Source organism: Garra rufa, chromosome 2 (assembly GCF_049309525.1).
Source record: "Garra rufa chromosome 2, GarRuf1.0, whole genome shotgun sequence".
NCBI lineage: Eukaryota > Metazoa > Chordata > Actinopteri > Cypriniformes > Cyprinidae > Garra > Garra rufa.
In genome coordinates this window covers 12,820,268-12,834,562 of record NC_133362.1, presented here as the reverse complement: position 1 = coordinate 12,834,562, position 14,295 = coordinate 12,820,268, and the positions used below count along the sequence as shown (strand labels likewise).

Below are 14,295 nucleotides of genomic sequence, written 5' to 3'. Positions count from 1 at the left end.
GAACCTTTGACTGAATGATCCTTTGTGGAACAACAAATGGTTCTTCTCTGGCATCGCTGTGAAGAACCTTTTAAAGCACATTTATTTTTAAGAGTGTACTGTATATCAAATGTGCCGCTCTGAACTTGAAGAGATACTTTAGACAATAAAAGTCTGGGTTTTTTTTTCGTTTGTTCTTAAAGTTCCTAGCACTGAAATACCCACCTGCTCATGTAATTAGTCCAAGAGTTCCACCCTTGGTTTACTGCTGAACCAAGAAAACTTAATGATAGAGAGGGCTGGTCTGTTTGGAGACAACAATCATGCCACTGTTTTAAGCATTAGTCTACACACAAATCTTCCTCTCTCACTACATCTTACAAAACATGCTGTTCAGGCATTTATTAAGCATTAGGGCACTCTAATCTGTAATATAGTGCGCATATTTCCTAAATAGATCTCTGTAGTCATTACACAATACAGATATTAAGGATGCAAGTTTTCATGAAAAGGTTTCATGTACTTTTATGTCCCATCCTGTACAATATACAGGAATACAAATCATGAAAATAATGTTAAATCTCTCACGCCACACTAGTGAATGTGATAAACTTGATCACATTTTGATGATTATGGTGTTTGACCCCCAAAGGTGATACTCAGTGGACTGGAAATACAAAGTTTAAAGCCTGCCATTAAATGACATTGAGCCAAATATCACAGTACAAACTCATAAAAACAGAAAGTGATATCTCTTTCTGTACACAGTCTGACTGGGGCAGTGCTATAGACTAAAAGGACTGGATCAGACTCCTTAAAATATTGTATCTAATTTCTTTAGATGTTCATCTAAGGATATCTGAGGCTGAATTTTGGCTAACGTCTTTCAGTTTCCAATGTGACACAGACAGAGTGTGCCCTGCTGACACAGCAGCCAAAGGGCGCAGCTATAATTGTAATCTGCCATTCCCTTGCTTGCCAGAAACGTGGAAATCTTCTGAGTGGCCCAACATTTAATTATAGCATCTTCAGCAGAGGATCCAGAAGAAGCAGTGTCAGGGCGGGGCGGCTCGTGATCTCTGAGACGCTGAGTGGGTGCGTGAGGGATCGCTATAGTGCCAAGTCTTCTGCTCTTTGGAGACTTAACAAAATGCACGTACGACATGGTGAGGTCAGGTACTGGACACGCTCACAGACGAGAAGAAGCCAAATGGAGATTCCCTAGGATGTAAGCCACGAAAGCCGCAGCTAGCTTTAAAAGCTTTCATTTAAGTTCAAACAGCATCTTCGAGTTGCTGTTTGCGGCATGTCTTTGAGTCATGCATAAACAAAAGCTCGCTTAGGTGTTCCTGTGACCTCAAGATTAGGACTCTCAAGGAAAAGGGCACTAAGCCTAAAAAGATAACATTAACCTGTCAACGGTCTTATCTGCTTTTTTTAAGAGCACAAAAAGTGAAATTTGCTCAAGCATATTTATCAGGACATATTGTTCTGCTACAGCAGACACAGATCATCAGCGGAAAGCATGTAGAACACTTACAACGCCCCAGCACAAACCTACGACTAAAAAAGCTGGGGACCGCAGACCTATAAGATTAAGGTGGTGCTTTTTTTTATAACAAGCACATGGGTCAACATGCCAGAATGGCCAAAGCCCATTCAGACGATGGGAATGAAATAGTTGTGCTGTGAGTGTGGTTACTCAAAAAAATGTCTCTGAACCACAGCAGCCTCCAATAAGAGAAACAAAAAATGGCAACAATGAAAAAGAAATAACAAATGAAAGCGAAATGCTAGTAGTAAGCCCTATTCCATTCGGCAACCAATTTCAAAGCAAATTCTTAACTAGCCAAGGAGAACCTGCTCAGAGTTGGTTTCAGCACTTTGCGAGTTCATAAAATAAAAATCTGCTACAGGCAGGCAGGTAAAGTAGCTAGATAGGTAAGTAGATAGATCAAATAAACATAGGTAGGTAAGTAGATAAATAAAAATGAGATTAAATAGATAGGAAGGTATGTAGATAAGTAGCAAGAAGGTAAAACTAACTAGCAGGTGGACAGAAAAGTAAGTAAACAGATAAATATGTAGTTAAATTTAGGTATGTATGTAAGGTATGTGTGTATGTAGGTATGTAAGTAGGTAGGAAGGTAAAAAAAATAGGTAGGCAAGTAGGTAAATGGGAAGAAAGGTAGTTAACTAAGTAGGTGGGTAGGTAGATAAGTAGGATTGTAAATGGTAAGTAGGTAGGTAAGTTATTGGTAGGCAAAAAAATATGTAGGCAAGTAGGTAAATGGCTAGACAGGTTGTTAACCAAGTGAGGTAGATAAATAGGATTGTAAATGGTAGGTAGGTATGTAAGTAGGTAGGAAGGCAAAAAAATGTAGGCAAGTAGGTAAATGGGTAAATAGGTAGTTAACTAAGTAAGTTGGTAGGTATGTAAGTAGGTAGGAAGGCAAAAATAGGTAGGCAAGTAGGTAAATGGGTAGACAGGTAGTTAACTAAGTAAGTGGGTAGATAGATAAGTAGGATTGTAAATGGTAGGTAGGTAAGTAGTTAGGAAGGCAAAAAATATGTAGACAAGTAGATAAATGGGTAAATAGGTAGTTAACTAAGTAAGTGGGTAGGCAGATAAGTAGGATTGTAAATGGTAGGTAGGTATGTAGGTAGGAAGGCAAAAATAGGTAGGCAAGTAGGTAAATGGGTAGACAGGTACTTAACTAAGTAAGTGGGTAGATAGATAAGTAGGATTTTAAAATGGTAGGTAAGTAGGTAGGAAGGCAAAAAATAGGTAGGCTAGTAGGTAAAGTGGGTAGACAGGTAGTTAACTAAGTAAGTGGGTAGGTAGATAAGTAGGATTGTAAATGGTAGGTAGGTAGGTAGGTAGGTAGGTAGGTAAGTAAGTAGGTAGGAAGGCAAAAATATGTAGACGAGTAGGTAAATGGGTAGACAGGTAGTTAACCAAGTAAGTGGGTAGGTAGATAAGTTGGATTGTAAATTGCAGGTAGGTAGGTAGGTAGGTAGGAAGGCAAAAATAGGTAGGCAAGTAGGTAAATGGGTAGACAGGTACTTAACTAAGTAAGTGGGGAGATAGATAAGTAGGATTTTAAAATGGTAGGTAAGTAGGTAGGAAGGCAAAAACAGGTAGGCTAGTAGGTAAAGTGGGTAGACAGGTAGTTAACTAAGTAAGTGGGTAGGTAGATAAGTAGGATTGTAAATGGTAGGTAGGTAGGTAAGTAGGTAGGAAGGCAAAAATATGTAGACGAGTAGGTAAATGGGTAGACAGGTAGTTAACCAAGTAAGTGGGTAGGTAGATAAGTTGGATTGTAAATGGTAGGTAGGTATGTAGGTAGGAAGGCAAAAATAGGTAAGCAAGTAGGTAAATGGGTAGACAGGTACTTAACTAAATAAGTGGGTAGATAGATAAGTAGGATTTTAAAATGGTAGGTAAGTAGGTAGGAAGGCAAAAATAGGTAGGCTAGTAGGTAAAGTGGGTAGACAGGTAGTTAACTAAGTAAGTGGGTAGGTAGATAAGTAGGATTGTAAATGGTAAATAGGTAGGAAGGTAAAAAAAATACATAGGCAAGTAGGTAAATGGGTAGACAAGTAGTTAACTAAATAAGTGGGTAGGTAGATAAGTAGGATTGTAAATGGTAGGTAGGTAGGTAGGTAGATGAGTATGTAGATAAGTTAGGTAGGTAAAAAAGGTAGGGTGGTAATTAGATAAAGGTAAGTAAAAATTTTAAAAGATACACAGGTGGGTAGGTAGGTAAGTGGAAAGGTAAATAAAACAGGTAGATTAGTTAGGTAGCTAATTAAGTAGGTAGGTGAGTAAAATGATAGGTAGCTAGGTAGGGTATAAAATATAGGTAGGTACAGGTAAACAGAAACATAATAGGTAGGCGGGTAGGTAGGTATGTGGGAAGATAAAAAAAATAGGTACATAGATAGGTACATAACTAAGTAGTTAACTAGATAGGTAGGTAAGTATGAGGGGAAGAAAATTTGGGTACAGTAGGTGAATAAGTAGTTAGCTAGTAAAGTGGGTAGACAGATGGGTAAAATTAATGGTAGATAGGTAGATATACATATGGGTAGTAAGTAAGTAGGTGGATAGGTAAATAAGTAGGTAGATAAAAAATTGTATTTGGGAAGGTAGATGGGTAGATATTGTACATAGGTAGGTAAAGAAGACAAACATGAGCACAAAATTGCTCTGAGAAATGAACATTTCTAAAAAGAGCAGGACTAGACCTTGTCATCTCTGATCCTGTATTTATGCTCCAGAATAGATTTCTAAATACACATATCCCGTGTCCTGTCTAAGCCACACTCCAAGAAGAATCTGTAGGCATCAAACTCCAGTAAACAGTACTGTAACTGTTATATGCATAAACCCATTACAGAGATAGAGCTCTGAAAACACAATCTGCATTAATGTATTATAAAATAATAGCCAAAGCCCAGAAACTCCCAACATTAAACTGCCCTTATCATAATTAAAAAAGAGCTGACCAAGTGAGACAACACTGTGACAATACCGCTCGGTTGGGAACACTGTGCAGGGAAACAATTTGTGAGGAGGCAGGAGAAAGTCAAGGGTGGCAATGTCAATAAAATCATTAAACAAACCCAAAACTCCTTCACCAACAACAGACACTTTGAAGGCTTTTAACTGATGTCCCTTTCCAATAACAATCAGCAGGGATATTAGACTTCTCACTTAGACCTAAGCGCTCTGAACAGACTGTTCATTTCAGCAACGCTGAGATCCCGATAGCATCAGTAGGTTTGAAAGATCTTTTAATCATTGGTTAAGTGCTTAGGTTTGTGAAAGGTGCCTGGGGAACAAAGATAAGGAAAACAGACGTGCTATTCCAGACAAAAGAGCTGGTGAATCTTTCACTTTCCACTATATGCAGAGACAAACATCTTCCGGTGCTTAGACGTGAACTTTGTCTACATCGAATATGATCATCACTACACCCTGTGTGGTCCAACAAACATAGCAAATCCAAAACAAACAGAAAAAAAGATGGAAAAAAGGATCATGCAACACTGAAGATCACAGTAAATGTCTGCTGAAAACTTAACTTTGCCATCACAGGAAAAAATTTAATTTCAAAAATATTAAAATAGAAAACAGCTGTTTTAAATTGTAATAAAATTTTACAATATTTCTTTTTTTTGTGTTGTGATGAAATAAATGCAGGTTTAGTAAGACATTTTTGAGCATGTTCTTTCAAATATACATATACATATATATATATATATATATATATATATATACACACATACATACACACACACACAATCAAGCCCAAAATTATTCATACCCCTGGCAAATTCTGACTTAAAGTTACTTTTTTTGTAACTTTTGGCTTCCGACCACGTCCTCTGAGATTTTTCATGGTGCGGAACGTCTTATATTTTTTAATAGTACTTTGCACTGTAGCAACTGGAACTTCAAAACATTTACATATGGTCTTATGGCCCTTTCCTGACTTGTGAGGAGCCACAATGCGCAGCCGCAGGTCCTCAGTGAGCTCCTTTGTCTTAGCCATGACTGTCCACAAACCAACAGCAGAGAGCTTCTGTTTTTCACCTGTTGAGTTGATTAAAACAGCTGTTCCCAATGAATCAGGGTAATTAAGATGCTTTAGAACCGTTTAGACCAGGGGTTTTCAAACCTGTCCTGGAGCCTCCCCTGCCCTGCACATTTTGTATGTCTCCCTTATTAGGCACACCCAATTCAGGTCTTGCAGTCTCTACTAATGAGCTGATGATTTGAATCAGGTGTATTAGATGAAAGAGACAAGCAAAATGTGCAGGGCAGGGGAGGCTCCAGGACAGGTTTGAAAACCCCTGGTTTAGACTATTTGGAATGGTATAGAACTTTGGATTTTCCCATAGACTGTGACAGTTTGCAAAGGGTATGAATAATTTTGGAGAAGCCTGTGTCATTTCCGGTCAAAAAACTTACTGGTTGAATAAAAGTGACTTTAAGTCAGAATTTGCCAGGGGTATGAATAATTTCGGGCTTGACTGTGTATATATATATATATATATATATATATATATATATATTTTTTTTTTTTTTTTTTTTTTTTTTTTACAGTAGGATTTAACCTAATTTTACCTGTATTTACCCTTACATTAACAGCATGTAAAAATAAAACTGTAGCTGGTTGATACAGTTATGCTACATGTCAGCCAGACAGTCATTTCCTGTCCAAGTGGGCAGTTTTTGGCCAGAATCAGCTGCAGTCTGGACTGGATTTTATGTTGTTAGTTAAAACTCTGGGAGGCCCTGTACTAACATAATGAAATTTAACAAAACTAACATGCCAATAACAGCCAATTAGTGCAAAATGTTGGGTTTTAATACGATACTAATTCTCTCCAAAACCTCAGAGGCTCATGCCAATGCTCATTGTATTTTTCACTAGCAGCGCGGGACTCACTTGTAGGTGTTCATGTTGGGCAGCTCCGCATCAGGAAAGCCAAGCATCCCACACACAACTCTGCTGCTGTTCAGACTCCAGCCTTTATCACACACCTGTCTCCATCTCCCAGCATGCTTTACTTCCACCACACCCTCCGTAACAAGAGCACGCCTCTTTGTAACCATCAAGATTGGCTTGAGACGGACTTCCTCGATCCTCACCCTACTGGCAGACTTGAGGAAGATTGAAAACACAACATTTTCTCATGAGCATAACCTTGATTTTCCTTTAAAATGGCTAAAAAGTTCCATAAAATGTCTAAAAAAGCCTTTAAAGCTATTTAGGATACTCTTTAAAAAAATCTGTTTTTGTGTTCTACAGAAGAAAGAAAAACTGGAATGACATGAGGATGAGCAAACTTAAATGTTCAACTAACATCAGATTATGCAGATGTGATTATATTAGAAGCATTTCAGATCTACTCCAATCTCTATTTACCGGATTATGAAACTGCTGTCTGGAGATTTGATCCCATCTGGTATGATCCTGGGAATGTCCGTTGCCTTGGCTGAGATGTGCAGGTGTTCTTGAACTGGAGTAAATGTCCTGCCAGCGGTTCGAGGTGACTGCGTTTGGTCTGAGAGCGATGGTGTGCCCTCTTCTGGTGACTCCAGGATGCACTTGATCCAACCTTCTCTCTGGACTACAGACCACCCCGAGATCCTCATTGTGTTTGCAGTCATGAACACCCCATCCATTCGATTTGCAGTCTTTCAGAGTTTTCTCCGTTCCTTCACACCTCACATTATCCATCCAGATGGGACCTGTGACAGATGTTACAGGTTACAAAAGCAGTGCAACAATAATAACATTAGCTATATGTCGTAAAAGGGATAGTTCAACCAAAATAAGAAAATTCCATCCAAGATGTAGATGAATTTGTTTTTTTATTGGAACAGATTTGGAGAAATTTGGCATTACATCACTTGCTCACCAATGGATCCTCCGTGTTTGTTTTTTTTTTTTTTTTTTTCAAAATTAATCTACACTCCATACACCATAATCATCTTTGCAAATTTATTAGAAATAAAAAAACTGAAATGATTTCATTGCATAAGTATTCATATCCTTATCTGGGACAGTTGAAATTTAGCTCATGAGTGTTCAAATTGCTTGTAGATGTTACTATACCTCGAATAAAGTTAACCTGTGGCAAATTTAATTGAATGGGTAGGATTTGGAAAGGCACACGTGTCTTAATAAATGGTCTAACAGCTGAAAATGCATATCAGAGCAAAACCATGCCCTGATGTCAAAAAACTGCCTGTAGAGCTCAGAAACAGGACAGCATCAAGCCACACACCTGGAGATGAGTTCAGAAAAAAAATTCTGCTGTATTGAGGGTTCACAGAAGCATGTAGTCTCTGTTACCCGTAGTGGAAGAAGACTGAAACAACCAGGACTCTTCCTGGAGCTGGCTTTCAGGCCAAACTGAGCAATTGATGGAGAAGGGTTTTGGTTAGAGTGGTGACCAAGAAGCTGATAGTCACTCTATTTGAGCTCCATGATAATATATTCAGATAGGAGAAACTTACACAAGGACAAATATCACTGCAACACTGCTTTATGGTGGTGTGGCAAAACTCAATCCTCTCCTCAGTGAAGACACATGAAAACACATTTGGAATTTGCAAAAAAGCACCTGAAGGATCCTCAGACTGTGAGAAACAAAGGTAGGTAGTACTGGTAGTAGCCTCATGCTGTTGGGATGTTTTTCAGTGCCAAAGACTGAAGGACTCGTCAGAGTAGAAGAAAAGCTCAATGCACCAAAATATTTGAGATAGCCTTAATAAAAACCCAGTCCAGAGCATTCAGAACCTCAGACTGGGCAGAAGGTTCACCTTCCAAAAGGACAATGACCCTAAGCCACAAAGCAAGATTGGTTTATAGACAACTCTGTGAATGTACTTGAGTAGCCCAGCCACAGCCTGGGCTTGAACCCAATCAAACATTTCTGGAGAAACCTGAAAATATCTGCCAGCCCCATCTAAGCTGACAGAGCTTGAGAGGTGAAGAGGTGAGGAGAAGAATAGCAGATAATTGCCAAATGCAGATGTGCAAAACTTTGCATCATACCAAAAAGACTTGAGGCTGAGTTACGGATATGAATACTTATGCAATGTACTTATTTCAGTTTTTTTTTTTTTTTTAATTATGGAGTTGTGACAATTTTATATTTACTTTGTCAATATGGTGTATGGAGTGTAGATTGATGTGGAAAAAAAGTAATTTAAAGCAGTTTAACATAAGGCAGCAACATAAAATGTGAAAGGGTATGAATACTTTCACAAGTTACTGTAGTTGCCATCAGAATGAGAGTCCAAACAGCTGATAAAAACATTACAATAATCCACAAGTAATCCACATGACACAGTCCATCAGTGTCTTGTGAAGTTAAAAGCTGTGTGTTTGTAAGAAACAAATTCATGATTAATGCATTTTAAATTCAAACCGCCACTTAAACAGGCGTAAATTCTAGTCCATAACCCATTACAATGCTTCCTCCAGAGAGTGTTCTGTCATGGTTACACTGTATGTGAAATGAAATGATGCTGTGAAGAAGAATTTCCCTAAAGGGACAATAAAGTCTAAAATGTCCATCCCCATTGTCCTCTCACATCAAAATCCAGACATATTGTTTAGAAATGTTCTTGCAATGTTTTGAAGTTAAGAATGTCTTAAAGATTAATTTGCTTTTTACAAACATGCAGCTTTTCTCTTTAGAAGACATTAATTGATGGACTAGAGTTGTGTGAATTACTTGTAGATTACGGTGATGTTTTTAACAACTGTTTGGACTTTCATTCTGATGGGATCCATTCACTACAGAGGATGCATTGATGGCCAAGTAGTGCAATGCTAAATTTCTCAAAATCTGTACTGATAAAGAAAAAAACTCTTCTACATCTTGGATGGCCTGAGGGAGAGTAAACATTCAGGGATTTTTTTAACATTCAGGAAAAAAAGTTTTCAATCACAAAATTACTGTATGGGTTTGGAAGACTTGAAATACAACACATAATTCATTAAAATTGATTTTTACAAAAGTAATCGGTATTGTGTTCCACAGAAGAAAGTCATACAGGTTTGGAACAGTATTTTTGGATGAGCTGTTATACTTTGAACAGGCCACTACATAAATCAACAGCTCCATAAATGTCAGAAAAGCACATTTTTTTAAGGAATAGTACATAATGTATAAGTATAAAGCTGAAGTCTGCAGACTTCCTGTACACAGTACAAGTTAATATGGGACAGAGGCATCACCATCAAAAGCATTACAAAAGAGCTCTGGTGAAGCTGTCTGAAGGGTTTGTTTTAGTTTTAATGACAGTGTTGTCTTGCCAACTAAGTGTTATACATGCTTTGGGTTAGTGGCTGTCTTTATAGCTGCCTTAAAGTGAAATTACAGGGAGCGATTTGGCCGATGTAAAGAACAGTAGCACGGTGCACTTGCACTAGTGAGAAACAGCTATTTAAAACAGCCTTCATACACAATTGTGCTTAAGTAATCCACTGTTAAATGTGAAAATAACAGATTAAAACTCATAAACCTCAGCTATTGCAACTGTTTAAAATACTTTAAGGAATAGTTCACCCAAAAATCATTTTTGGACCTTGACGGCCATTGGTTAGCTTTCGCTTTAATTAACTGAAAAGAGCAGCATGGACATTCTGCTAAACATCTTTCAAAGAAAGCAAGTTATACAGTTTTGGAACAAAATGAAGGTGAGTAAATAATGACAGAATGTTAATTTTTCGATGAACATGAAATGAAATGAAAGAAATTTACTCACCCTCTCCTTGTCCATACTTGGCACTGTGTGCCCATGTTATGCCACTTTGGAAACCCAGTTCCCTGCAAACCACATTAGCGAGTTTAATGTCAACCTCGTCATCGCATACGGTGCCCCAAGTCCCATTGTGCAGGACTTCAACTCGTCCCTCATTTTCTCTGTGGCCGATACCCGCCAGTCGCACTTTGGCAGCGGGAGCACGTCTCGATCGGCCTTGCGATTCGGGACGTGCATCCATGCACACAAAGAGGAGCGCAAAGAGAAGAACGCAAATGGGACAGATGGCTCGAATCATGGTTGCACAGAGGTGAGGCTTCTGGAATACAAAACAAAAGAAGTCTATGTTACTAAATGAACTATAGATACTATAGTTGCATTGAGTGGGTTACAGAGATAAATTGAGTAGTATTCAACTGGTCATGTGACCTCAAAATGGCAGCCTCCATGAGGTGACCCACATCATGTGAAATAAAACAGCTTTTATTAAGATACTGATATGACTGGAGTCTTCATATGAACATATTTGAACATTTTTTTTATTTAAATGAGCAAAACATTAAATATCTCCATTAAAAAGATGAAGTGGGAAAGACATGTATTCAAGTCTAACAGGCTCCAGGCCACATTTCACTTTAAAATCTAAAGAAATTTTTTTTACAATTATACAATATTTGTATATTTGTATAATATTTGTCTTAAGTAGCATGACTATATTTGAAGCAATAGACAAAAATACATTGTATGGGTCAAAATTATAGATTTTTCTTGTGTGCCAATAATCATTAGGATTTTAGGTTACGATCATGTTCTATAAAGATATTTCCTAACATAATTATCTCAAAAATTAATTTTTGATTAGTAATATGCATTGCAACTTTAAATATGATTTTCTCAATTTAGATTTTTTTGCATCCTTAGATTCCAGATTTTCAAGCAGTTGTATTTCAGCCAAATATTGTCCTATCCTAACAAACCATACATTAATGGATTATGCTAAAGTATTCATATGAATGATATATAAATGGGCCCTTATTACTGGTTTTGAGGTCCAGGGTCACATTTATAATATTTATATTATAATAATTAACATACAATGACATTTATAGTAATATTTTGTATAAAGGCAGTTTTCTATTTGAAGATTGTTGTTTTTGGCATTATGACTTTACCTACACTAAAATGATAAAACAAGACAAAATGAAATAAAATAAAAATATCCAAAATTTAACTTCTGGTTTCATTTACAGTATATGACCTAGACATAGTCTTAACAGGTTTTTGTGAGGTTTACTCAACATATTTCTGCACATTGCATTAGAGCAAGGGATGGATGGAAAAAAGTTTAGTAGAGGTATGAGAGCAGGAAACTTATAATAGAACAAAAATTAAGAAATAAAAAAAACATAAATAGCATAAATAAATTGTGTCCATAAATAGCAACATGATTATTATTTATAAAAGTATCCAAAGTGGAGACACATAGAAATACAAATACATATCAATGTAGATACTTTTTCACCTCATCCCAGTATTTATTCATAAACCAATAAAAAAAAAACACTATGACATAAAACATGCACTGGAAGAGAAGGAGAGAGATAGAGAGCACATTTTTAAAAACATCATTAGGAACCCAAGCAAATGCACCAAAGAGTTAAAAGTCAAATTTCACTCACCTGGCAGCCACACGTAAGTCACGTCAGTCACGGACGGGAGGAAAATGAATGAAGGAGAGAGTTGAACATGCACTCTGTCCCTCTCCTCCCCCTCCCTCTCTCTCCCTCCATCACTTCTACATCCCTCCCACAGATGTCTCCATCTTTATACCAACGTGTTTCACATCAATGCCTTTCCAGCAGAACTGAGTTTTTTTCTAGTTGTTTGTTTTCTAGTATATTTTCACTAAATGTTGTAATTTTGATCATTTTTAAAACATTTTATAAACAATTTCATTTGTATATAAATTCTGTCATGAAACTCTAGATGGCACAGGCTGACCTCAATCGGACATAATCACATTATTACTTACATGGTGAAGCTTATTGGCTGTTTTCACATTAGCAGCCAATGAGCTTGCTGCTCAAAAAACCTTCCACTTCCCCAGCTCCACCTGTATAGATCCGCTATGTGGTCACTTCATATATGTTATATATAAGGATTACATTGGAGAAATATGAGTGAATTATTCTCATGACAGAACTATGAGTCGAGGATGCTCATCTGAAGGTCAGTCTATTATACTTACATGAAAAACAGAAAAATGTTGATGCAAACAATTTACTTTTAACAGGATATTTAAAGGATTAGTTCACTTCCAGAACAAAAATGTACAGATAATTTACTCACCCCCTTGTCATCCAAGATGTTCATGTCTTTCTTTCTTCAGTCGTAAAAAATGTTTTTTGAGGAAAACATTTCAGGAATTTTCTCCATATAGTGGGCTTTTAGGGTGCCTGCGAGTTTGAACTTCCAAAATGCAGTTTAAATGCAGCTTCAAAGGGCTCTACATGATCCCAGCCAAAGATGAAGGAGGGTCTTATCTAGCAAAACGATTTTTTTTAATTTTTTTTTATTACAATTTATAAACTTATTAACCTCAAATGCTCATCTTACCTAGCTCTGCAATGCGCATGCATACTCTGTGCACTACGGTTCATACAGTTAGGGTATGTCACAAAACTCTCATCGCATTTTCTCCTCCAACTTCAAAATTCTCCTACATTACTGCAGAAGTACCAACCCAGTGTTTACCGAGTGAACATGCAAAGAAGGTTAAACCCCCCTTTACAAAAAAAAGGTAAAACAACGATGTAGGGCGATTTTGAAGCTGGAGGAGAAAATGAGATTTCAGTTTTTCGACATACCCTAACTGTCATATTTGTGGTTAAAAAAATATATATTTTTTTAATTGTTTCGCTAGATAAGACCCTTCTTCCTTGGCTGGGATCATTTAGATATTTTTGGAAGTTCAAACTCGTGGGCACCATAGAAGTCCACTATATGGAGGAAATTCCTGAAATGTTTTCCTCAAAAATCAATTTCTTTACGACTGAGAAAAGAAAGACATGAACATCTTGGATGACAAGGGGGTGAGTAAATTATCTGTAAATATTTGTTCTGAAAGTGAACTAATCCGTTAAATGATGTATTGTAAATACAAAGTTGCTGTTATCACCTGACAATGCATCTCAATTTTTGATCTAAACTTTTTATGGCCAACTTTGTAACACGAAACCACAGGAAGATCTCAAGTCCTGAATAACTCCATATGTCACAATTCCAAGTAACTAAAAGAAGCTGCATAACCACATAGTAGATGTTTCTTCAGTGAAGTGACCACAAACCTCACTCCCAAAAAAGCAAGACATCCTTCTCTTTCAACCACAGCAAGGATTGTCTTAAATATCTCAAGACTCATTTTCACCTTCATCCATAGTCCTTTACTTTATAGATAAAACTTGTTTTTATTTGTACATACTTTAAATGTTTGCATGTCTGTGAGTTTGTGACCGAATTAGCACGTCCTGTTGATAGTGTACTTCAGTTTTAACAAACCTCAGAGGGACCGTTTTAGATTCACAGGCATATTTCTAGCAAATCACATGCATAACTGTGTATAAGGTGGGCTGCACCTCACCAACAATTACCGTAACTTCCATGAACAGATTTAGAAACAAACAAGAGAAAAATTATAAAACTTTAGGGGGGAAAGTGCCTTACCGTCGTCAGAAAATATTTAACAGTTTCCTCAATTACCTACCCTCTGTTCACGTATTCGCTGTCAACTGAAAACTAGCAATTAAGTTGTTTTTATGCCAAAGTTGGTGTGACTGTGTGCTTGAATGCTGGTCCCTCCCACTGGGTAAACCAAGACAGGAAGGGGGATCCTGTTAGAACAGCTAATCAAAGAGAAATCTTGCAAAATGACTGAAAGAGAGAGGAAAAGTGCCAAAAATATACATACATCACCTCAAATCAACAAGACTGCTATTACCTATACATATACATTATGTGAC

The 14,295-nt window shown here is 37.2% G+C and overlaps 1 protein-coding gene across 1 annotated transcript in view; it reads right to left on the bottom strand.

Moving 5' to 3' along the window:
• Positions 1-11,984, bottom strand: part of loxl4 (lysyl oxidase-like 4) — a 39,009-nt gene extending 27,025 nt beyond the window's left edge. The window contains exons 1-4 of the mRNA XM_073833725.1: positions 11,956-11,984; positions 10,280-10,595; positions 6,921-7,246; positions 6,441-6,655 (exon numbers count right to left, since the gene is read on the bottom strand). Of these exons, the coding sequence (XP_073689826.1) occupies positions 6,441-6,655; positions 6,921-7,246; positions 10,280-10,574 (836 nt within the window). The 5' untranslated portion in view covers positions 10,575-10,595; positions 11,956-11,984. The remainder of the gene's footprint in view (positions 1-6,440; positions 6,656-6,920; positions 7,247-10,279; positions 10,596-11,955) is intronic.
• Between the last annotated feature and the right edge of the window lie 2,311 nt (positions 11,985-14,295).